The sequence below is a fragment of the Aspergillus stella-maris genome (genome assembly GCF_047715825.1).
Source record: "Aspergillus stella-maris strain CBS 113639 unplaced genomic scaffold BDV14scaffold_74, whole genome shotgun sequence".
Lineage (NCBI taxonomy): Eukaryota > Fungi > Ascomycota > Eurotiomycetes > Eurotiales > Aspergillaceae > Aspergillus > Aspergillus stella-maris.
Window position 1 is genome coordinate 1 of NW_027396868.1, and position 22289 is coordinate 22289.

The following is a 22289-nucleotide window of genomic DNA, read 5'->3' on the forward strand; positions in this document are numbered from 1 at the left end:
CTCATTTGTATAATCCAGGATATCAAAGCCTTCTCCTGATATGGTTGCAATGCATTCCGCTTTGTAGTAGCTGGTGTGGCTGGCGATTTTGCTTTTAACAGGCGGCTTCGTAGCGTTGTTGGAGACACCTTGAAATCACGCGCAATTTTCGTGATATTCATGTTTCTTTTCGCGTTTTTTTGTGCCTGGGCAAAAGCAACAGCCTCAGCCAATAAGGTTGCATTGTATTCAGGTGATTTAGGCATGTTGTGGTTGTGAATAGCTTCAAAATATTTAAAAGCATGAAAAACGACGAAGAATGCGTGGTTACGAAGAAAGCGTGGCGCACCCAAAAGCGAAAGCGGTGGGTGGGCAGAAAGGCACTGATACGGATACGACAGGGAGGCCGACGGTCGGCTGGTTCACGCTCGTTGGTGGGGGAGTAATTGAATAGCAAGTTGTTCTCAAGTCCTTAAGGGGGTCGCAACTGCCACAACGGTAGAGAAATGCAGGTAACAAGAGACCCATGCGAAATTCAAGAGCGCAAAAGTACCGGGTCCCGGAAGGAGATGATGCAGGAATGCCTTTCAGCCTCAGGCAGAAGACACCCTGCAAACAAGCCAAACACTGATGTGATTTGTGTACCACCTTTCACCACCTTCTGATGATAAATTGTATACCTCATTTTGTGTTCATTGTAAGTCATTCCTTCCTGAAATTAATCACGGCTACTTTCTGAGATTTGTAAGCTGAATTTGGCCAGGAAGTACCCGGGAGTTCCTTCCTTGAGGATTGACGCAAAAAAGTCATCTTGACTTCTAGCCCCTCCACATACATCTTGACTCAGGGCTAGGTTTGGGCTGCTTATTCGGTAAACCATTATTGTTAATTCTCGATATCCAGTGGCTAAGTACGCTATAAGCGAAACAAAAAGAACATGGCTTCCACAACTCAACCTCAAGAAACCCCAACGTCAGCACCAGAAGGCCGAACCTGGCGGCAGTACTTCCCAAAAGGCGACCTGTGGGTATTTGGCTATGGGTAAGTCTACCTACTTACAGAGAACTACCTGACACATGCCTTCCCATTCCACATTTCCTTTGCCACTGCCCCGAAGTCAATAGATAGATAACTAACCAACCAATAAAGGAGCCTGATCTGGAAGCCGCCACCCCATTACGGTATGTCCCTTGATCCTAGCTCTGTTAATCGAACAGGATGCTGGCAACACCGTACTATAGCTCTTGCTCGGAGAAGATCGGTCCGGCTAATGGCTTTGACGTGGTGCTAGATCAGCGCGTGCCGGGGTACATTGAGGGATATGTGAGACGGTTCTGGCAGGTTTGTTCTTCCGATGTTTGCCCGTTTTCCGGGGTAGCTGGGTACGTTTTGAAGAATGGTGTTATTGACTTTATTATAGGCTAGGTACGTCACTTCTCACTTGTCATTAAGGTGGGAAAGAGAAGGCGAAGTTAACAGAAATGCCTTCCCAGTAACGACCACAGAGGAACCCCAGAGCAACCCGGCCGCGTCGTAACAGTCATCGAGCGAGGGTTCTGGGAGACACTAGATGACCCCGTACGTCCCCCCTTGTCTAAATTTTCTGTAATCCGAATCCCCAGTGCAGTTCATTTGACTAAACGTATCCAGCTCGCCCACCTCGACAAAGACACAACCCGCGTCTGGGGCGCCGCATACCACATCCCCGCCTCCCACGCCTCAGAAGTCCACGACTACCTCGATGTCCGCGAAATAAATGGCTACAGCGTGCACTACACACCCTTCCACTCCAAATCAGAGCCCGGTGCCGAAGAAGCAAGCCCAATAACATGCATGGTATACATCGGCCAACCCAGCAACCCTCAATTCCTGCGCGAGCCATCACAGCGAGACCCGCAGGCTGTTGCAGAGGTTATTGCACGGGGAGTGGGCGCGAGCGGGAAGAACACGGAGTATCTTTATCTTTTGGAGAAGGCGCTTGAGGGCGTGGGGTTGGGGAGTGTGGATGGGCATGTTACGGATTTGGTGGGCAGGGTTAAGGAGATAGAGGGCGGGGTTGAGGCGGAGAGGGAGGAGGAGAAGGCTGAGAGAGAGGTTAAGGTTTCGTTGGCACAGAACGAAGACATTAGAGGGGTAGAGGAGGGAGACTTGAAGGGGGACAAATAGAGTCTGCGTTAACTAGGTACTAGAGTAGCTGAACAATGTCATTACAACTCTTGGATTCCGAGATCTATAGAAGTAGCTTCTCCATGAACTTCAGAATAAGAGCCCTTTGGCATAAAGAAGGTCGATCGCTAAGATGAGGATTGATTGTCAATGTAACCATAGGCCCGCGCCATGACCCCATCCGACTAAAGAGGCTCAAGAGGAAATATTATCCACGCCATACAGACGCGACACTCTCGCTGCAGGATCAATTGGCGATCTGCACTTCTGCAGTGTAGAGAACTCAAAGATTGCCCCAAGGGACATCACGAATAGGTCATTGAACGGCCTCTGATAGAGCGATCAATCTGTCCAGCGTGATTGTTGAAGATCGACTCCTGGGTTCAAAGTCGGCTCTGGTTGTTCGAATGTTTTAAGGCTGCATACAAACGGGCGTTCAGAACCAAAACCAAATTTGGGTATCCTTTGGCAGAAGTGGCGAATCTCTACTCTCTTTTACTCATTCGTTGTATAAATCCATCAAGGGATGCCAGATTAGATGCCAACCACTAGCTCAATCACAAAAAAAAACCAACTAAGAACAACGCAGCCATTCAACGCGACCAGAGGATCAAAATGGGGATTAGATCAGCATTATCTTTCCAAGCGTCATCGCATCAACCATAAAACTGGAACTGGAACTGGGTGTCATCGACCGTATCGTGTTTCGGCAGTCTGTATAACAGGGAAGGGGTCTTCAGGCACAAGCAAAGCAGGAGCTATCCCAAGCTTGTCAGGGGCCGGGTTGGTTGCGCCAGCCTATAGACCGTGTTAATGGGAAGTTGACAAGGGAATATTTCTGGGTCTTTTATCCATAGTTGAGATAAGGTAACGTACCACCGGAACCAGTGCCACGGTAGGCTTGTCCTTCAGGGCGGTTGTAGCCACCGCGGCCCTGGAAACCGCCATTGCGGGCCCCGCTGGGTCGTTCCGAAGCCTTGTCCACGCGGATGATGCGGCCATCGAATCTAGGGTCATGAGCATCTGGATCGGTCGAATGGAATTACAGTGGAGCACTTACTCTTGGTTGTTCATGGCTTGCATGGCGGCTTCGGCCTCAGACTCGCTAGCGAAGCGGACGAACCCAAAACCACGGCTGCGCAGAGTGTCATGATCCTTGACAACAACCTGGTGTTTGTGAGACTTTGTCACGGAGAAATGAGGCTTGGAATTGAGTTTAGCGTACAGCTTCTTCGATGGTGCCGTATTGAGAGAAACCCTCGCGGAGAGTCTGATCGGTAGTGTGCCAGGCAAGGCCGCTAGTTGAATAGTTGAGTCAGTGGGGTGCCATTGATTTGGTGAGAAAGTAAAGTGTCATTAATGATTATGATAATGATGATGAGTGACGGGTGGTGGGTGTGACCAGAGGAGACGGATGGACAGACCCAATGAACAATTTGGCCATCTTGGAGTCCCACTGAGGCTGACGGGCTAGAGGGGCAGTTGGTCGATGAGGGTAAGAGAGTTGGACAGTTGCGACGAAGGGATGGGAAGCAACAAAGTTTGGAACGACAGAGTCAAGAGCAGCAGCGAGGAGGGGATGGAGGAAGGAAAGACGAAGGACCGGGGAGGGAAAAAGAATTTAGTGTCCAGCACGGGATGGAAGAAGGCTCAAGAGTCAAGCTGGTCAGAGGGGTGTGGCACTAGCAATGCTGGGGACGGAGTGCAAGCCTCAACTCACCATTTCTTTTACCTGAAGACTGTGCAGCTGCACATGCACGTTGATCACACTCCAAAGCAGCAGGTCAAGCCTGGGGGGCAGATGTAGCTGCTACCTTAGTTGTCTGCACTGTCAATCTGCAGTTCTGCACAGCGCAAACGATCACCCTCCTCCATAGTAGTAGTTGAGGCGAAACAGCGAAGACTGCAACACTGCAGCCGGCAGAGCGGGGGGAACGAAGTCCGAGTGTCAGTGCACGATGCAGAGATAACCAAATGGCGCTTGGGCTCTTGCGCCAATGATCGGCGAGTGCTGGGCCCAGGTGGTCTTTTTTCGCAGCTCGCCACAACTTTGACAGCGAATCGGGCTCTGACACCGGCAGAGCAGCGGTGGTGGAAGAGTCTAGCTAAGGCCGCTGTCGAGATAGCGGGGTTCTCGGTGTCTCTCTTTCGCTTTCTGTGTTCCGTGCTGCCACTCCGCTTTCCTCGCTTGGGACTAATTATTGGACACTAAGCCTGTACATGCAGCTACTCTCTATCAAGCTGCAATTTTGATGTTATCCGACTTGTGGCGACATTCTAGACCTTGAGGCTAAACCGGGATGTCCGTAGTACGAGATGGACACTATATATTCACTGACACCCCATTGACCCGGCTTGGCTTTTCTGAAACCACGATTGCCCCAGCTGCTGTCAGCAACAACTAATCGGCTATATCTCTACGAGAGAAGAACTAATACAAGAATCTGACTGGATTCAACAACAGAATTCTCGATCATTGCGTGAATATCATGCTAGTTAGGGTTCGATTGAAAGGTGGACTATATACTATCACGCTCCGACACCACACTTCGCTCCCGAGTACATTCCCACTCATAATACATTCTCAAAGTGCCTGCTAGCTTTAAAACACCATTCCGCGGACTAGAAAATATGGTTGTTACTTCCCTTTCGCTCTCGATATATGAAAAAAGGGAGTTTAAACTTGAGGTCAATAGAGCCATTTTATTCAATCATGAACTCATTTCTGCTCAGGGCTGAGTCTTCATTAAGTCTGCTAAACCCGTAGGCTGGTACATATAGGAGGCATTGTTATTGATGCATGTGTTCGACGTCACCGACTGCGGCACCTTCCTTCCTTTCCACCACCACACTGTGTTTACTGCCCCCGTCCTGCGCCGCTGCACTGAAACACACCATGCAGGCACCAACTGCTAAGATTATCCGACATTTCAGTTCAGACTCAGCTGGATAAATGGACGATGCGGACCACCAAAGATTCCTGAGCTGGCTGTCACGATTAGACGAGGCCGAGCCCATTGTCCCACAGGAAGACAACCATTCTTCTACAAGATTCGTATTCGAGGGTACACGGCTTTAGCTCAACCTTCTGCTTTATACTCGCTCATTCCTAGCTGACCATATAGGCATTCCCAAAGCAAAACAAACCCCAGACGCAACCGTTCTTCCCAAGCTCTCCTCACGCGCGAAAGGACAACGAACCCTCCTTGAACTCGAAAATTTCGAGCAGCCGCGCTTACCGTCTCGGCCAACGACTAAGGGGACTGACACGCATTTGTCCCGGAAAGAAAAGAACGGGTATGAGCGCATACCTAGGGCGAAAACCAAGGAAGACCGCTACGAGTATAAAGGCAAAAGCTCGCGAGTAAACAGCGACCGAGGTACAACCGCAAAGAACAAGAAATCATCGCGGCAAAAGAGGAAACATACCATCAATGAAGACTTTCGTGCCTTGAACGTTCCATCAAACCGATTGACGGTATTCAACCCTCAACTGCGTTGGAAGACAAAACTGATGATGTCTCTAGCTTCATCCACCCGCGAACTTGGGCATCTTCAACAAGGGTAAGCGATCGTCACCCGTGAAGACTCGCGGTATGATTGTTTCATCCTAGATCGATTGATCCCCCTCTCATTAATGATTCCTAGTGTTTGATCAGGGTTTCTCCGAAACGGAATTCTTGAGGCATGGTCAGTTGTATACGCCGGGAAATCGCGAGTCTCGACATCATTCGAAGAGCATTTTTCATTACGACTTCGGGATAGGAGATGTCAATGCTCATCACAAAGAAGCCAGCATTGAGAAGATGAATCCGAGTCTTGCAACGATCCCCCAGCCACAAGCTCCGAGTAGAAACATTGAGTTTAACCTCAGCGGCACACCCATCTACCACGAAGGACGAGACGACGCCGCATTGATAGGGGATTCGATCATTGCACCATTTAGCCAACCTGTTCATAGGGACAAGGATCATTCACCTTCACAAAGACCCATAGGTTGCACTTCCTCCAATCAAAGCATGCATTCAGTTATGCATGAGCCCACCATGCAGCTTCTGGACTTTGACCTCCACTCGCCTAATGACAGGCTAGGCTCAAACACCATCGAGAAGCTTTGGACTCTGAAGGACCTAAAGAGGATTATGCAGCGGCGAGTGGCTGCATGGAGCGCACAGGACGATGCGAGTATAGCAACGTCGAGCCGGTTCCAACAAGAATCACGAAAACGAAAACGTTCTCCATCTCAAGAGCTGCAAGACCATGCAGAAGTACCAAAAGAGACAGAAACCCATGGGATCAGGCACGTAATTGATACTCGCCCGTTTAACAAGAATTCGACTTCCCGGAATGCGATCTTAGATTCTTCATCTATTCTTGGTGGCTTCGTCGATCAACCACTGGGTCAACCAATTCCAATGAGCGGGTATCTAGACCAGTTTGGACAGGGTAGCATTCTCGAATGCCAGCTAGTTTGTCGAGAAAGAGACACGCCTCGATATTACGAAGACAACACATACCTCACGTCTCAAGCTCTGGATGCTGCATACGAGGAAATCATGCGGTCAGGATTGGACGCGCCGTCTCATTTGGAAGAGAATCAACCTGGCATCGTAGGCAACAATGAAGACTCCGTCGATCTCCTCTCAGCAACTCCTCTTGAATGGCGCTTGAGAGGTGATGAAAGCCTAGAGCCTTTCCAACTCGAACAGAGGATAATTCAATCGCACCAGAAAAGCTGGCCCTCTTACATGACAGAAACCAGTTATTACGTCCCGCAACCGTCACTTCCTGGTGATTCATTCGGTAACCGGGCACCTCCTCTTGCAACAGAACCAGGTTTAGCTTGGGAACTGGAAATGACTCCTAGTCGGGATTATTCTGTGTCGAATACATTCGCCCTGAACGTTGACCCCATGAAGGATTTCTGGCAGCAGAACAAATTGTATTGACTCACTATTGCGAGGGCGGCTAAAGAATAGGCCGTTGATGCACGCTTACACTGTATATACGTCAAAGCGCCATAGGCCGTGCCATCTATCATCCTGCAAGTCTCGAAGATATCACGATCTACCTTGCCAGAGGTGCAAAGACGCCGGAAGCACGTTCTACTGCATAGGTTCGTGGCGGGTTCAGAACAGAGCATGCCTATTGGAGTCTATACCGAGAAGAACCCGGGCGGTCGGTAGGCTAATGCAGCGCACAGGCTCAGACAAATGACAGGTCCATTCTGCTGCATGTTTGCTTTTTCTAGGTTGGTGAACATCCCCTCTTTTTATCCCGAATAGGCAGGAGCTCGAATAGACGGGACGGACGGAGCTCAACGTCTAACTTAATGGACAATATGATTGAGTGTATAGAGCTTTTATTAGGTGCCCAAATCTGACTTCGTGACCTTTGATCCATTCTTGAAAACTCGAACCCTCTGCCAGCCATGCCCCCCTAGTTTGTCCCAAGAACCAGGTTCTCGGGACGGGCGCCTGCCTAGGTAGTCGTGCCTAGCCCTGCCTACCTCGCTCGAGCCTGAAAGACGATGATGCATCATCCCACCACGGTACTTCCTTCCTGCACTGTGACTGAAACAAAAGTCTGCATTAGCACGCTCTCAGAGCAGCATCTTCATATTCGCCCTACGCCTTTCCTGCCACAAGCATGCATCCGAGCATGGATCTCACCCAATTGCTGTTATTGAATACACCGCAACTTGCAACGGAGGACAAGGGTCTAGTCGGTGGATCTTAAGACTCGAAAGGTGAGTCGTTACCGTTGCAGTGGGACGGCTCTCTCGCCTCCGTCGGAGCGGCGTCCGTGTTTTTGGCATCAGAGCAACGGTCAGGTCCCTGGTGCCCTGCTGTCGCTACTGAGGTCAATGAGCCTTTCTGCTGGCTGGTTGCATATCTATGTGAGACGCAAGATGTATAAGAAGAGCCGCGCTGACCGTAGACGACAGTTCTATTCTGCAGTCCTACCTCTCTCTTCCTCGCCGGACACTCCCCTGGGACTTGTCAACATTTCTAAACCGCGCCAACCTGGTACTCTTTCGGTCTTCGAAGAACGTCATGGCTTCCATTGCCTCACAGCAGCCCTTGACCAAGCACAACCTTGCGATCCATGAGCAGCTTCTACAAGCAGTGAGTGAGGCCCATCTCGCAGTTCTTTGCTCGAAGCATAACAGCCCTAACATCTAACTTTCTTTTCAAGCAGCAAAATACCGCCACCGATGAAATAGCTTTATGGGTAGACAAGGTCATTCTAGAAGAGCAAACCCATCTCTTCTGCTCTCAAATGGGCACTACGCTCTCCGCGATGCATCTGGAAGCTGAGCCTACCACCAAAACCACCGAGTATAAGACGGACCAACTATCTGAACAATGCCAGATCCCCTCCACAACCACTTCAACAGACTTCAAGCCTCTCAAAATCTTCGAGCAGCAGCAGCGTTTCTTGATGTACCCAGAGAGTCCCCTAGAGCGGTTTTTCACTCCCGGATCTAGCGATCCGAGTTACTTTAGTCGGACTACTTTGGCGCATGTGGGCCTGCAGTTTGGAAGTATGGAAAGTAGGAAGGAAAGGGTTGATATGGCAAAGGGACATGTGGAGGCTGCGAAGGAGAATGCTTTTCGAGCACAGAGCCCTGAAGGGAGATGAGCTGTCATCATTGTTCCAGCTTTTGAGTCTTTGTTGCAACCAGATCCGAGTCTCTGTTAAGTCCATTATTCTGTAAAAGCACATTGGGAGACCCCCGAGATTGCTCGAACATGTCTGTACATGGAATGAACATATTTGATAATGACCATTGCATTAATCGGATATAATTAGCGCGGCGTAGTAGAGCACGCCTTTCTAAATCCCAGTCGACAGAGAAGTGTCTGTCCAGTATCCAAAACGCCGTTCTCTATATGATGCAACAGTCCGTATAGACAGACTTCAAAACACTTTATGTACTATACAACCCCGCGTCTTTTCATCTCAAATTCAGACAAATACCCACTCGGCTACAGCCGAGCTACAGAGTAGTCTTCGCTGGCTCAGGCAGCACAGCATGGTTGCCAACCCCTTCACCCAAATCATATATCCATACCCCAATCACAGAGAGGCATAAGCCTTGACACTACTCCCTTTCCCACCCCCAAGATTCTCCTCCTCAATCAGCCGATCAAGCGGGTACTTCCACTCCATGAACCTCGTCCAGCCTGCGCATCACATCATAAAACAGTTAGCACTTATTCTGACCCTGCATTTCTTCTTCCCCCTTCCACATCAATCCACCAGAAAAGCAAAGCAAAGTAAAAGAAAAGGGAAAGAAACATACCCCAATAAGCACACTTCCTCCCCAAAAACTTCCCGACGAAGGGCACAAGCACCATCGTCAACAACAGCTCCAACTGCTCAATACTCTCTTGCCATTCTGCTTCTGCGTCGGAATCGGAGTAGTCAGATAGTGTGTCGAGGTCGCTGGCGGATGTTGATTCGGAGGGCAGAGAGGCAATTTCAGAAAGGCTGTCGAGGGAGGCGGTGCGGGTGTACTGGGAGGGGGGATGGGGGGTTGTTGCTGCGAAGTCGGCTTGTGAGGGGGTGCCCTCGAAGGGAGGGGGGGTTGGGAGGATATAGGAGCTGTCTGTTGTGGAGGACATTTTGGTAGTGGCGTCTAGGTTGGTGAGGTTGAGGTTGTAAAGTTGGAGGGGGGGCTCGATATAGGTTAGGTTGCGATGATGTAGGTCCGTTGAGCTGCGGAGGTAAGAGCGGGACTCGTTGCCAGATGTTCAGATTATCGAGAAGAGCGAGATTGAATGCAAAGCGAGCGAGTGGTTATAGTATATTGATTGTCGAATAATCAAGCAGTGGCCTGCCTACCGCCTGAACGAGTTGCAGTACGAAGATAAACGCGAGTACGGAACGACGCCGAGAGCCGGAGAACGAGTCGATGAGGTTATTGCAAAGGTTTCTGCCTTGTTGCCTGAGGATCCGGCAGTTGCTAACTTGCTCCCATGCCATGTGTTGAGTAAGATCACGTGGGCAGCCGTCATGTTTTATTTCTGTAATACGAATACACAAGTTGAGTCATTCCACCCACGTGACTAGCTCCGCGATAACAGCCTCGCCATCAGACCCGACCAAGGCACGGATACAAGACAAGATATCGACAAACTTGCAGGACAACGCGCTGCTTTTCTCTACCGGGTAAGAGTTCTACTTTCTTCTTGGTCTGTGAGTTGGGAAGTGCAAAAGGAAACAACTGATCCTCCAATATGGCGGAGTCTGTACGTCACACCACCTTACCCTCTGTTGCTGTACTTTTACCGATCGCCCACATACGCTGCATTTTCTGTGCGGTGTGAGTTGAGGTGCTTGCTGCGTCTATTGTTTTGTTCTGCCTGGCTGTTATTTTTTTCTGTCTGTCTTTACTTCTGCTTCTCACTGAGTTCTGGGTCTGTTCCTTTAAACATTACTACTACCATTTGTGTCTTGCCCGCCTTCGAAATCCTTGGCATTCTTCCCTTGAGATTTCAATTTCCATTTCTCCCCCACTAACGTGTTATTCGTCTGTGACATATAGCCCGAACCAACCGTCCAGAAACAACGCAAGTCCGTCGCATTCAGTGAAGGAACTGTCATTATGGATACAAACGGCGAAGTCACACAGCAGCTCGAGAAGCCTGTTGAGGAGCAACAAGGTGCGTTCAGTTACCCCCGAGTTCGACCTTCCGACCCAATCGCCACATTTTTTGAACGACACTTTAACACAATATTTAAACAGGCGACAAGGCCGTCGACGAAGTAACCGACCTCTTCAAGGGCCTCGCAAAGAAGAAGAAGACCAAGAAGCCCAAGGACACCGACGCCGCCGACGACGAATCCTCCCCCGCCCCAGCAGCAGACGGCGAGTTCGACCCGACAGCCCTGAAAAAGAAGAAGAAGAAGACCAAGAAGCTCGACGCCGGCGATTTCGAAGCCAAGCTCGCCGAAGCCGGCATCGACAAGGAAGGTGCCGCCGCTGAGGGCGGCGAGCCAAAAGAGGAGGCTATCCCCGAGGGCGACCTTGAAGCCGGCACGGGTATCTGGGCGCACGACGCCAACCAGGCCATCCCTTACTCGCTTCTCGTCTCGCGCTTTTTCTCCCTTATCCAGAGCCACCACCCCGACCTTTTGTCTTCTGGCACAAAGTCCTACAAGATTCCTCCGCCCCAGTGTCTGCGTGAAGGTAACAGGCGTACGATCTTCGCCAACATTGCCGATATCTGCAAGCGCATGAAGCGTTCAGATGACCACGTCATGCAGTTCTTGTTCGCTGAGTTGGGTACCTCTGGTTCCGTGGATGGTAGCAGGCGTTTGGTTATCAAGGGTCGTTTCCAGCAGAAACAGATTGAGAACGTCCTGAGACGGTATATCGGTATGCTTTCCCTCCTTTCATTCCCCAACTTCAACACGAGGCTAACGTAAATAGTCGAATACGTCACTTGCAAAACCTGCCGCAGCCCCGACACAGAACTCAACAAGGGAGAAAACCGTCTGTACTTCGTCACCTGCAACTCGTGCGGATCCCGTCGTTCCGTCGCGGCCATCAAGACCGGTTTCCGTGGACAGGTCGGCCGCAGAAAGCGTCAGGGTTAAATCTAGTCGTCGGACTAGATTGTGCTATGAAGATGGTTGTGAAGGTGCTAAAACATCGTCTATGGTAGCGGAAACGAAGATGAAAACGAAACCTTTTGCTCTTTCTCTCTTTACTTCTCTCTGTCTGGCTATTTGTTGGCGAATGGAAGTATCTCTTCATTTTATTCTATTACCTTGCTCTTTCCATTTTCTACCCCGCTTGCTTTGTTTCTTCTCTTCCTGTAAAGACTCTTCTATCTTTTGATCCTCTGGAAATGGATGATGGATGTCTGCGAGGTGGGATCCGGAGTAGGGAGGTGAAATGTAAGGAAGGGAAGGGAAGGGAGAGAGAGATTATGAGAGGGTTATTATAGGCGCGGCACGACCGTGCTCCGGTTGCGTTGCGTTGCTTGACGAGACAAAAGCGGCGATGACGATATCAATAGAATGGCATGATTGCTAGTTTACTTAAATATGTTGAATGATACGACGGTTTACAGAGTACACTATAGCACCACCTGAACCAGAATTAGTCTTACTGGTACTGCCCACCTTTAGGACCATGGCGTAGCTTGCACACAATTGTTCTTACTCTGAGCGAGCATTTACTCGGGATAAATTAGATACCATGCTTATCAGGCCGGGCGAAATTCTGTTTACGCAATCCGCTGAAAGCTACCTACCCAAGGTAGTAACCAGGTAGATAGGTACGAATGCACGTAAATATATCAGATGAATAACTATAACTAATGTACATGAAATAAAATCCTATCATATTAAATCGTATTTTCACCAAGTCAGATTTTGTTGCTGAGCTAGATGCCTTAGGTACCTAGTCATCCGACGACATCAAAACCGAAGTCGAAGCCATGAACCAGGATCTGAATAGGTACCTAGGTACCTACCTAACAGTCATCCTTATGGACAATAACCTGCCACTTATCAGGGTGATCCACGATGCCTCCTGAAGTTGCGCCGCCATAATAGCCACATTCATCCCTGATCACCTGTGCGCCCTCGGCAATGTGGAAGAATGACATGAATTTGTCGTGTTCTTTGTCCTGGATACCAGAAATCGCATGTTAGCATCCATTACTCCCTTCCACTTCCACTTCCACTTCAGGTATACCTCGAACTGCCTAGGTAGTAAGACAAGAAACACATGGATGCTTATCCAAGCCACACCTGCCCATTTGCAAATGGAGTAGGGATTTAACAGGAAGAAGGTGACAATGATAGTAAACTCAAAAAAACCAAACATACCGTATTACACCAGCTAATCCCCGTCCCCCAGGAGCAAGAGACGCGCCAGCACATATCTGGGTCAAGATGGGCCAAGTCAGTCTCTTTGCCTGCGCGGAGCCAGTTAATTCCTTCGGCGATGAATTCGTCTAGGCATGTATCTTCTCGGCGGAAGCAGGAGACGGTGTGCTGGTTGTTTGGTAAGAAGGTTATTTTACCTAGAGGTGGTGTGGGGGGAGTTTCAATGGGAGGAAGATATAAGGGGTGAAGGGGGTAGGTAGGGCTAACGTACAGCGGAGACCGCAGCCGCAGCTGCAGAGATGGAGGGGAGGAGCGCGTTTGTAAGACGCATCTTGAATGAAGTGTGATCTCAGAGTAAACCTTCGAGGGAAGTGATTGAGGAAGTGGTTGAGGACGTTAGGATGAAAGACTGGAGAGCTTGCTTGGAAGAACTGACGGTCAAGCCAAGGGAGCTCGTCTTCAATTTATACTCATGGGCATCTTTTGAGTTCGCAGGGAGAGGCTGTTTCATTTATTCGTTGTTTCTACGTCCCTTCCCTTTGCACTTGATCTATGACGCACTTTCTATATCTACCTATGTGAGTGGCAGTCAAGCCAGTGAAGCCAGGATTCTATATAACGTCATTCAGCTACATAGGTAGATCGAGATCTAGAGGTTCACATATAAATCTTCCACCTGGTTGGATTGGTCAAGGAACTCTTGGCAAAAACGGAGAGTGCTGCTGTTAAGTCACATCTATCAGTTTCTTCATTCGTTGTATGTCCTGAATGTATGTGTCTGGCTTCGAGTGCAAGGAACACTGGCCCCGGAGGGTTCTAGGCCTGGATTACTATCGCTAAGACTAGACAGGTGCCTCGTTCCTTTTCCCTCCCATTCACTCGGATTACGCCTGAGGCCTCTGGGTTTGGGGCTGAGTAAATTATGCGTATAGTATGTAGGTATGTATCTCCATTGCTTCGAGTGTAATGTACTATGGTCTGCCCATGCTTCTAGGCCTAGTCAGTATCTCGTGACTCTACCCCCGTTTTGTTTTCACTGACTTTGTGAGGCGTAGGCTTGCACACATTGTTCTTTTCACTTCCAACTACCTCACTACCTAGCCTACTACAATCCATTGAAAGTGAGGCCGGACTTTCTAAATCTCAACACCATATAATTCCCAACAGCCAACATATAGTTTATCACTTTCACTATGCTTACACTTTACGCAGCTCACGAGTGACCTTTCCCCTTTCCCGTCGACACCATGTGACCACCATCCTACCCCATCAACCCATACCAACCCCCCTACGCAAAACTAACAACCCGACTCTTCCCCGCAATCTTTTCCGCAAAAACCCCCATCGGCTCCGCAGCCAAAATCTCCAAGAGGGCCATATTCGCCATTAGCTCCCTCGAGATCCAATTGCGCACTTCGAGCGCTACCAGCGAGTCCACGCCGTACCTGTACATCGGCTTCCCGGGATCCACTTCGGATAAGGGCATTTGCAGGATCTGTGATATTTTGTGGACGAGCGCGTCGGTGATTATGGATGTTGCTTCGGGGAGGGTGGATGCTGTACTGAGGCGGGTTGAGGGGGATGAGAGGGGGGATTGGGCAGAAGATGTGCTTGGGTCTGTGGATGAGGATTCAAGGCTCAGGACATTTAGCGGGCTGAATCGTGGGTCGGTGTAGTGCTCTGGTCGGTTTAGTCCGAATCGAGCCATTATATCTGCTGTTCCTAGACCTGTACAGATCTGTGCAGGACAGGGACGGGGACAGTTTGTGTCCAGCTGCCGATTAATCAAGCTCTTCATGAGCGCGTGAAAGGCCCCCTCGCGGATCCCAAGAACAGCTTCCCAGTTAGCCAAATTGCCCGTTGCGCCATGCTCAGCTAGAACGCCTACGTCGCGCATAATGCCCAAATTAACAGCTACAGCCTTAAGCCCCTGAGTGCGGCGGTAATGCGCAAGGGCATCCTGGAACGTATTTCCCGCAGCGTACTGCGTTTGACCGGTGTTGCCGAAAACGCCTGATATGGACGAGCAAATGAGGAAGAACTCCAGCGGGCGCGCGGCGGAGAAGTACTCGTGCAGATTCAGTGTGCCTTGGATTTTCGGCCGCATGGGCTGCGTCCACTCTGCGTAGGACATCTTTTCGAAGAGCGCGTCGCGCAGCAGCATGGCCATTTGGAGGACCCCTGCGATGGGCGGGAGGTCAGTGATGCAGGCGTGCATGGCGGCGAGGAAGGCTGCTTCGTCTGCGACGTCGGCGCGGTAGGCTTTGACGGTAGCGCCTAGGGTGGTGAGGTCTTGGATCGTGGCTTTGGCCTCTGCGCTGGAGTCGCCGGAGCGGGATATAAATGCGATATGGCGCGCTCCGGAGACGATGAATAAACGCGCGAGACTGCGTCCAAGACCACCCAGGCCGCCGACGAAGAGGTATGTTTTATTAGGGCTCAGGCGGAGACTATCTTGGGCCTTGCAGAGGACGGGCCCCTGGGCGTCTTTGCCAAAGGATAGAACCAGTTTACCGCGGTGTTTGCCTTGCTGCATTGTACGGAACGCCGTCTCGAGCTCGGACACAGGGTATACGGTTAGCGGGTGTGCCGGGCCTAGAATGCCCTTATGCACAAGCGCAAAGGCGTCGGAGAGGATCTGCCCTAGCACATCGAGGCCCTCGAGATTAAAGAAATTGGCAATGTTGATGAATGCAAAGGTCGTGCTGCCGCTGAACGGACGCATGTCCAGACGCATGTTATTCGTGATATCGCGGAGCCCGATCTCAACGAATGTGCCAAAGGGCGCGAGGCAAGTCCACGACACACGGAGCAATTCGCCAGACAGCGAGTTAAGCACGCAGTCAACGCCGCGGCCGCCTGTGACACGCTTGATGGCTTTGGCGAAGCTTGCATCGCGAGAGTAGAAAATGTGCGTTTCTGGTACGTTGTATTTCTCCATCACGAGACGGCGCTTATCTTCGCTGCCGACGGTCACGTAGACTACGAGATTCAAGTATGCAGCTAGCTGTAGTGCCGCTTGGCCAACACCGCCGGCAGCAGCGTGGATGAGGACGGATTGGCCGGGGCGTAGTTTGGCAACGTTGACGAGCGCGTGGTAGGCGGTTGTGTGGACCATGGGTAGGGAAGCCGCGACTTCAAAGGACATGGCGTCGGGGATGTGCACGGCAAGACGGTGATCGATGCGGAGCTTGGTCGCGTGCATGCCCTCCCATATCATCGTTACGCGGTCGCCAGGTTGGAAGCGTGAGGCTGCTGCGTTACCGACAGCAGTGATGATGCCGCTGGCTTCTTGGCCGATTAAGGAGACCTCGACGAGTCCCATAGCCGCCATGATGTCTTTGAAGCTGGAATGAAGTTAGTACGGGTAGATTCCAGGCAGAGTTGACTTACTTGACACCCGTTGCTTTGACATCGACCTCGATCTCAGACTCCCCAAGTGGAACCTTCATGCGGTCGTCTTCAATAAAAGTCAGCGTGTTCATGAGGCCCGGCTTCATTATCGTCAGCCTTAGGGGCCTATCGTGATCCGCCAACCGCTGGACACGAACAGAGTCCTCCAGGCATCTGCGCACGTCCTCATTTCCTTCAGGGCTGCTGAAGATACGAGCAACCTGGAGCATACCGTCCCGCTCCTGAAACTCATCATCTTGGGTCCTTGACATCAAAATACGACTGGCAAGGGCTGGACCGCATTGCAGCGCCGTGCCCAGACTACTAAGATGCAATACCTGGAACTTGAGACCCGCCACTTCACTCTTCATAGTTCTGCGAATGCCATCGACCACACCCATGGATGGGCTGCTGCCAGTTGTGATCCAGAGCAGGCGGTCGCTGTTCAAAAGGAGCTTGCGCACGCTGTGGAAGCACGGCTCCGAGAGGTTATCCAGCATTGGGTGCTCAAGCTCTAGTAGTGAGATGAACGTTTTGCCTTCGAGCTCGGTGGCTGCGCAGGCACTGATCTCGGACCAGTTGGTCACGAGCACGGGGTAACCGTGATCGCGGAGAGTGTCTTGCAGGGCACAGGAGAAGGTGTTTATGCTGTTACTTGTTGCTGATGGCTCGATAATGACCATGTTGGACTTGGTCGATGTGCCGTTCGCATGCACGGATTCCCTTTTCTCGTACAGAGCCACTGAATCCTCAATTCCAAAGACGCGTCGAAAGCTCTTAGTCTCTAAAACAGCGACAGATGTTTTCATAGTGTTGTGCATAGCAAGAACGAGGCTTGCATTGGACTTGCCAAGGCTTGTCAAACGACTCAGTAGCAAATCCAGATCCTGATGATTGCTCATGGATTGCGGCACAACCAGTAGATCAGCTGTAGCAATGTCTGTGGGAAGAGGATCATTCAAATTTCCCAGCCCAAAGGGCTTCCCAATCACTGCACTGGTATCATGGCTCTCGGGACTATCGATATTGCCTGCTACGGCATATCTGATGTGCCCTGGATGGATGATTCGGGGAGGTAGCAGTGACATTGCTGTGTGCTTGAGACCCTCGTAGTCAGGGGCAAGCTCAATCACAGTGGCTGCCGGGTTGTTGTGGAGGTAAAGACGTATGAGCTATAGTGCTTGTTAGTAAGGTCTAGTCAATCCGGTAGGAGCTATCGTGGACAACATTACCTCTAAAACCTGATCCTCTGCCGCAACAGCCGACACCACCCGCTTGATTTCCTCTGGCTCCAGCACATCGAGAGCATAGTTCCAGTGTACTTCAGAGATAATCTCAGCGGGATCCACCTCCACCTGCTGGCTATCCTGCGCACCCCCATCATTCTCCAGCTCCGAAACCCGGAAGTCGCTGATCGATATATTGGTCTTGGACACCGCACTATCAAACGCATAGATATCCGACGAGAGCTCTTTAAAGCCATGCCTCTTGGATTTGCACAGCACAGGCAGGACATACCCAACGTCCCCAGGAATATCAAGCGAGATATCCATCTGCCCAATAAACGTTGGCAGGCCAGGCTTGTCCATCTCGAACCGTCCATCCTTGTAAGTACTACCCAGACAGCCCTGGAGAATTGAATCTAGTGTGCCCGCATGGATCAAGAACGGGCGCTCGAGTTGTCCTTTACTATATGTCTCGCCTATATCAACTAGCCTCACGCCATAGGTAGACTGACCGTCTCCGAGACGAATATCCTCGACGCCCTGAAAGGCTTCACCGTAGTTCCAGGAAGTCCGCTCGAACTGGCCGTAGAAGGCCTCTTTGGAGCAGGTTTCCAAGCACGGCATTCCGTGGATACGGTGGTAGTCGGTAACCCTAGACGCCTCCAGGCTGGTATCTTCGCTAGCCATCTGCTCACTGATGGACTCTGTATAGTCAATGGTAATCAGTCCTCGGCAATTATCTCGCAGGTGGTCGGTCCCAGTGCACGAGGATATAGCGAACTCCCACCAGGAGGGTGGCGAGGAGCCCGATGTTGCAAGGAGATGTGGTCGCATATGCATGACGATCTCCGTCGGCGTATCCTCGGAGAGCGCCATGGCAGCAGAGAACGAAACCTCGCGAAGGCGGAGCGAGCAAGGTGTCTTGTTTGGCTCCAATAACTGCTGCACGCCTTCCAGCGCCATACTAATGAGACCAGCGGCAGGGAATAAGACGGTACTCCCGACTTTGTGGCCGCGAATCCAGGGCTCATCAGATAGCCGGAGGAAGTTGCGCCAGACGTGCTGGGTCTCATCCATCATTGAGACTTGGGCGCCGATAATGCTCTTTGAGGGGAACCTGCGCGTCACAAGCTCCTTTTGAAGACGAGTCTCGTGGCGGAAGACCTTGGAGTGGTTCCATTGGTAAGGGGGGAGATCTGTGAGTCGACGGGGATTCAGATCGCTGTTGACCTTGGAAATATCAATTGGGACTCCTGCGAGGAATAGATCTGATGCGAGCTCGAGACTTGTTTCGAGAGCGTGCCGCCCGCGTGTGAGCATCGATTTATAGGGAATATTTTTGATGCCATGGTGACCCAGAATTTGTTCTACAGGCCCTCCAAGGGCGCTGTGTGGGCCGATTTCGATCAACAAGTCGACAGTGGTGTCACTGTTAACAATCCTATCATCATCATCATAACCGTCGTCTTCTTCTTCATCCTCAGCTGGGGACACCATTTCCTTGACTGCATCGGAGAAGAGGACCGGTGAGACCAAGTTACGAACCCAGTAATATGGCCCTAAAAGCTCAGGGGCGACCTCTTGGCCGGTCACACTTGATACCATCATTGGAACGTTTTCTTCCTCATCTTCGTGTAGATTGTAGGTTTGGGGTAGAGGCTTCAGATCAGCAATGTATTCAGCATAACTGCCAAAGACACGATGCATATGTCTACTATGATACGCCATCTCGACTTTCAGTCGGCGAGCAAACACCTTACGCTCGTCAAACAGGGCTCGGAGCTGCTCAAGCGTATCGACATTACCGGATAGTGTCACACTCGAAGGCGAATTGACACAGGCGACGGCAGCGGTCCCATCGAGCTTCCACTGTTTCATCAAACCCTCTGCTTCGTCTCGCGAACAGCCAACGGCCATCATGCCGCCTTTGAGATGTGGCGCATCAATCCGAAGCCTCGTAGCGGCCACGCCTCGGTAATAAGCTGCCGCAATCGCATCACGGTGGCTCAATGCCCCGATGCTGTAAGCCGCTGCAATCTCGCCGCTGGAATGGCCAACTACTCTGGAGGGTGTCACGCCCCACGACCGAAGCTCGTCAACTAGTGCAATCTGGAGCACAGAGCAAATGGGCTGACTGATTTCCGGCTGGCTAAGACGGGAGTCGGCTTGTGGTTTCTCGAGTTCGGCGATAGGCTCCCAGTCACAGCCCATTTCTCGGAGGAGACTTGTTGATCGCACCACTGAGTCCCTGAAGATAGGACGATCGAGCAGTTCCAGGCCCATGCGCGGCCACTGCGCACCCTGTCCTGTGAAGACGAAGCCGATTCGAGGGATCCGCGTGGCACTGCTGGCTTCCCGCGAGGCGCCTTCTCCTGGCTTGGTGGTCAGATGGTCACGGAGCTCGGCTATGCCCTCGGCGATGTATGTTGCTCGCCATGAGAGACTAGACTTGGCCCCAGAGAGCGTGTATGCTAGATTTGACATAAAGTCCGAGCTCGAAGCTACGGGACCAATGGTGTCTAGATGTTCAGCCAGTGCATCAGCATTCCGCTTGAAGCCGGCCTGGTCATGGCTGCTGAAGACGAACAGTCGCTTCTTGCTCAGGGTCCTTTTGAGCGTTGAAATTCCGTTGTTCGTTTGAAAGCCGTTGTTCGAATTAATTCGGTCTACCGATTCCAGGACTACATGGCCGTTGGTGCCGCCCATGCCGAAGCCACTGACGCTCATCCGCTTAGTATGCGCAGCAGGCCAAGGTGTTAATTTGGTGGGTACAGCCATGTTCCACTGGTCAAATGGAATGGCGGGATTGGCCTTGTGGAAGTGAATGTTTGGGGGGATGAGATTGTGCTCCATCGCCAGTATGCCTTTGATAATTCCCGATACACCAGCAGCTGCTTCAAGATGACCGATCTAGATTTGAGTTAGCATCCTCGGGTATGATGTTGCTGAAAACCCATGAGACTTACGTTGGGCTTAACACTTCCTATCAGCAGCTTGCGCGGCCTCGGGGAGCCTTTCCCAATGGTGCTGTAAATGGCTCTTGCCTCAATCGGATCCCCGGCTTTGGTTCCCGTGCCCTAAGACGGCGGTTAGTGATCATAAGCTACGGGGTCTACTAGGTCCGTCACTCACATGTGCCTCGACATATTGTGTCGAATAGTCCAGCCCGTTGGACGAATAAACGCGCTCTATAAGTGAAGCCTGTGCTTCCAGAGACGGCATTGTCACTACATATACCGTCAGCAATCTTCAATGAATAATAAATATCTCAATGCATAGATGGGAATCTACCACTTACCACCTTGGGTAAACCCATCCGAGTTGGCACCAGTAGCGCGGATAACGGCGCGAATGTCATCGTCATCTCGAACGGCATCTGCGAGGCGTTTCAGGATGACAATCCCACAGCCTTCACCACGACCATAACCCCCCGCGCTTTCATCAAACGCTTTTGATAGGCCCTCGGGGTTAAGGAAGTTCAAATTGTTCAAATGTGTAGTAAAATCCGGCGTCAACATCAGACTCACGCCACCAGTAATGGCCATCTCTGACTCTCCCGACTTCAAGCTCTGACAGGCCAAATGGGTAGCCATAAGACTTGAAGAACAAGCTGTCTGGACCGTGGCGCTGGGTCCGTGAATGTTGAAGAAGTGCGATATACGATTAGATATCATCTCATCGCCGGTCCCAAGAAGATGGTATTTGGGATTATGCAGAAAGTCCCGCTCTACTGCACCCCGATAGTCGCTTGCACCAGAGCCAATGTAGCAGGCCGTCTGGGTATCAGAGACTCGCTGGAGAGACATACCGGCATTCTCGAATGCTTCGTATGTCACTTCCATGGCGATCCGCTGTTTAGGGTCTAGGGCGATGGCTTCTGCGGCGGTGATGTTGAAAAAGGCGGCGTCGAACACGTAGGGGTCTTCTTCCAGGAAGTGGCCCCCTCTTGTGGGCAGTGTGTTTATCCGGGCGTTGTCAGCGTGGTAGAATGCGTCTGAGCTCCATCTTGGTGATTCTGATGAGTAGGCGTCTAGGTTGGCAGTTAGTCTATCTGCCAATGGAAGTAGTTCAACATACTCGCCTTTGCCATTCTTCAGCATGTCCCAGAACTTGGATGGGGAGCTTGCGTCGCCGGGAAACCGACATGATAGCCCGACGACCGCAATCGGGACGTCTACTGGGATACTATGTGCAGAGGGCATTGTGATCTCTTGACAGCTGTGTTCCTATGGAGAGAGGCAAATTGAAGCCAAGAGCTAAGAAACAATGGTATTGTTCTGCCTCAGCCCCAGTCCCAGGGGACTTTAAAGGAAAGCCCCGATAACCGAAGAAGCATGTCAGCCAACAGGACAAGGTACAATGTAGATAGTATTGGGAGAGCGAGACAAGGATGAAGACGACATGCAGTCAGCATTCAGCCTGAGAGAATATTTGATAAGATAGCTACAAGAGGACTAGCCTTTGTCAGCAGTGCAGTAGCACACGGCGGACCAACACAGCACATGCAGGCCAAGCCGGCGGTCGAAAGGTCGAGTACCTGGTTCGACCGTGCCGATCGCCGGACTCTTTGTATAGAGCATGCAATATCCCCCGTCTCCCCCTAACCCTGATTAGTGATTATTTGTCATAGGAATGGAATCGGGATTAATTTATAAGTTATAGCTCCTCTCTACA

The 22289-nt window shown here is 51.1% G+C and overlaps 10 protein-coding genes across 10 annotated transcripts; 4 read left to right on the top strand and 6 right to left on the bottom strand.

The window, feature by feature from the left end:
* Positions 1-464: 464 nt before the first annotated feature.
* Positions 465-923, bottom strand: BDV14DRAFT_181809 (uncharacterized protein). The gene has a single exon (XM_073770119.1). The coding sequence runs from the start codon at positions 683-685 to the stop codon at positions 515-517; it is 171 nt and encodes a 56-aa protein (XP_073623706.1). The 5' UTR covers positions 686-923; the 3' UTR covers positions 465-514.
* Positions 802-2414, top strand: BDV14DRAFT_136873 (gamma-glutamylcyclotransferase). The gene is made up of 6 exons (XM_073766254.1): positions 802-1020; positions 1129-1160; positions 1271-1320; positions 1400-1404; positions 1473-1557; positions 1630-2414. The coding sequence occupies exons 1-6, from the start codon at positions 917-919 to the stop codon at positions 2143-2145; spliced, it is 792 nt and encodes a 263-aa protein (XP_073623707.1). The 5' UTR covers positions 802-916; the 3' UTR covers positions 2146-2414.
* A 503-nt stretch (positions 2415-2917) lies between these two features.
* BDV14DRAFT_204368 (RNA recognition motif domain-containing protein) lies at positions 2918-3589 on the bottom strand (the record flags this gene model as incomplete). Its single annotated transcript, XM_073774510.1, has 5 exons — positions 2918-2943; positions 3022-3152; positions 3206-3312; positions 3371-3443; positions 3570-3589. 5 exons carry the CDS (start codon positions 3587-3589, stop codon positions 2918-2920), a joined length of 357 nt encoding a protein of 118 aa, XP_073623708.1.
* Positions 3590-4528: 939 nt separating this feature from the next.
* Positions 4529-5685, bottom strand: BDV14DRAFT_181823 (uncharacterized protein). Its single transcript, XM_073770120.1, has one exon. The coding sequence runs from the start codon at positions 5161-5163 to the stop codon at positions 4936-4938; it is 228 nt and encodes a 75-aa protein (XP_073623709.1). The 5' UTR covers positions 5164-5685; the 3' UTR covers positions 4529-4935.
* BDV14DRAFT_136936 (uncharacterized protein) lies at positions 5267-7312 on the top strand. Its single transcript, XM_073766256.1, has 2 exons — positions 5267-5739; positions 5794-7312. The coding sequence occupies exon 2, from the start codon at positions 5952-5954 to the stop codon at positions 7092-7094; it is 1143 nt and encodes a 380-aa protein (XP_073623710.1). The 5' UTR covers positions 5267-5739; positions 5794-5951; the 3' UTR covers positions 7095-7312.
* Positions 7313-7791: 479 nt separating this feature from the next.
* BDV14DRAFT_136919 (uncharacterized protein) lies at positions 7792-8921 on the top strand. Its single transcript, XM_073766255.1, has 3 exons — positions 7792-7894; positions 8093-8273; positions 8347-8921. Exons 2-3 carry the CDS (start codon positions 8202-8204, stop codon positions 8788-8790), a joined length of 516 nt encoding a protein of 171 aa, XP_073623711.1. The 5' UTR covers positions 7792-7894; positions 8093-8201; the 3' UTR covers positions 8791-8921.
* Positions 8922-8935: 14 nt separating this feature from the next.
* BDV14DRAFT_181827 (uncharacterized protein) lies at positions 8936-10077 on the bottom strand. The gene is made up of 2 exons (XM_073770121.1): positions 9455-10077; positions 8936-9335 (listed from the first exon to the last, which is right to left on the bottom strand). Exons 1-2 carry the CDS (start codon positions 9774-9776, stop codon positions 9229-9231), a joined length of 429 nt encoding a protein of 142 aa, XP_073623712.1. The 5' UTR covers positions 9777-10077; the 3' UTR covers positions 8936-9228.
* A 136-nt stretch (positions 10078-10213) lies between these two features.
* BDV14DRAFT_181832 (translation initiation factor eIF2 subunit beta) lies at positions 10214-12236 on the top strand. Its single transcript, XM_073770122.1, has 4 exons — positions 10214-10403; positions 10700-10817; positions 10901-11533; positions 11588-12236. Exons 1-4 carry the CDS (start codon positions 10392-10394, stop codon positions 11752-11754), a joined length of 930 nt encoding a protein of 309 aa, XP_073623713.1. The 5' UTR covers positions 10214-10391; the 3' UTR covers positions 11755-12236.
* A 402-nt stretch (positions 12237-12638) lies between these two features.
* BDV14DRAFT_204372 (uncharacterized protein) lies at positions 12639-13327 on the bottom strand (the record flags this gene model as incomplete). Its single annotated transcript, XM_073774511.1, has 3 exons — positions 12639-12794; positions 12997-13164; positions 13268-13327. The coding sequence occupies 3 exons, from the start codon at positions 13325-13327 to the stop codon at positions 12639-12641; spliced, it is 384 nt and encodes a 127-aa protein (XP_073623714.1).
* Positions 13328-13920: 593 nt separating this feature from the next.
* BDV14DRAFT_136997 (type I polyketide synthase) lies at positions 13921-22005 on the bottom strand. Its single transcript, XM_073766257.1, has 7 exons — positions 21697-22005; positions 20914-21645; positions 20748-20842; positions 20582-20692; positions 17622-20525; positions 16390-17561; positions 13921-16343 (listed from the first exon to the last, which is right to left on the bottom strand). Exons 1-7 carry the CDS (start codon positions 21815-21817, stop codon positions 14285-14287), a joined length of 7194 nt encoding a protein of 2397 aa, XP_073623715.1. The 5' UTR covers positions 21818-22005; the 3' UTR covers positions 13921-14284.
* Positions 22006-22289: the final 284 nt, after the last annotated feature.

Bases quoted from the DNA above. Each gene is read 5' to 3' on its own strand.
- BDV14DRAFT_181809 (XM_073770119.1), bottom strand. From the start codon at position 685: ATGACTTACAATGAACACAAAATGAGGTATACAATTTATCATCAGAAG.
- BDV14DRAFT_136873 (XM_073766254.1), top strand. From the start codon at position 917: ATGGCTTCCACAACTCAACCTCAAGAAACCCCAACGTCAGCACCAGAA. The intron at 1,021-1,128 runs GTAAGTCTACCT...CAACCAATAAAG, and splicing joins CTGTGGGTATTTGGCTATGG to GAGCCTGATCTGGAAGCCGC. The intron at 1,161-1,270 runs GTATGTCCCTTG...ACGTGGTGCTAG, and splicing joins GAAGCCGCCACCCCATTACG to ATCAGCGCGTGCCGGGGTAC.
- BDV14DRAFT_181823 (XM_073770120.1), bottom strand. From the start codon at position 5,163: ATGGGCTCGGCCTCGTCTAATCGTGACAGCCAGCTCAGGAATCTTTGG.
- BDV14DRAFT_136936 (XM_073766256.1), top strand. From the start codon at position 5,952: ATGAATCCGAGTCTTGCAACGATCCCCCAGCCACAAGCTCCGAGTAGA.
- BDV14DRAFT_136919 (XM_073766255.1), top strand. From the start codon at position 8,202: ATGGCTTCCATTGCCTCACAGCAGCCCTTGACCAAGCACAACCTTGCG. The intron at 8,274-8,346 runs GTGAGTGAGGCC...CTTTTCAAGCAG, and splicing joins ATGAGCAGCTTCTACAAGCA to CAAAATACCGCCACCGATGA.
- BDV14DRAFT_181827 (XM_073770121.1), bottom strand. From the start codon at position 9,776: ATGTCCTCCACAACAGACAGCTCCTATATCCTCCCAACCCCCCCTCCC. The intron at 9,336-9,454 runs GTATGTTTCTTT...TGTGATGCGCAG, and splicing joins GAGGAAGTGTGCTTATTGGG to GCTGGACGAGGTTCATGGAG.
- BDV14DRAFT_181832 (XM_073770122.1), top strand. The intron at 10,818-10,900 runs GTGCGTTCAGTT...ATATTTAAACAG, and splicing joins GCCTGTTGAGGAGCAACAAG to GCGACAAGGCCGTCGACGAA. The intron at 11,534-11,587 runs GTATGCTTTCCC...TAACGTAAATAG, and splicing joins CGTCCTGAGACGGTATATCG to TCGAATACGTCACTTGCAAA.
- BDV14DRAFT_136997 (XM_073766257.1), bottom strand. From the start codon at position 21,817: ATGCCCTCTGCACATAGTATCCCAGTAGACGTCCCGATTGCGGTCGTC. The intron at 20,526-20,581 runs GTAAGTCTCATG...ACTCAAATCTAG, and splicing joins TAGGAAGTGTTAAGCCCAAC to ATCGGTCATCTTGAAGCAGC. The intron at 16,344-16,389 runs GTAAGTCAACTC...ACTTCATTCCAG, and splicing joins GTCAAAGCAACGGGTGTCAA to CTTCAAAGACATCATGGCGG.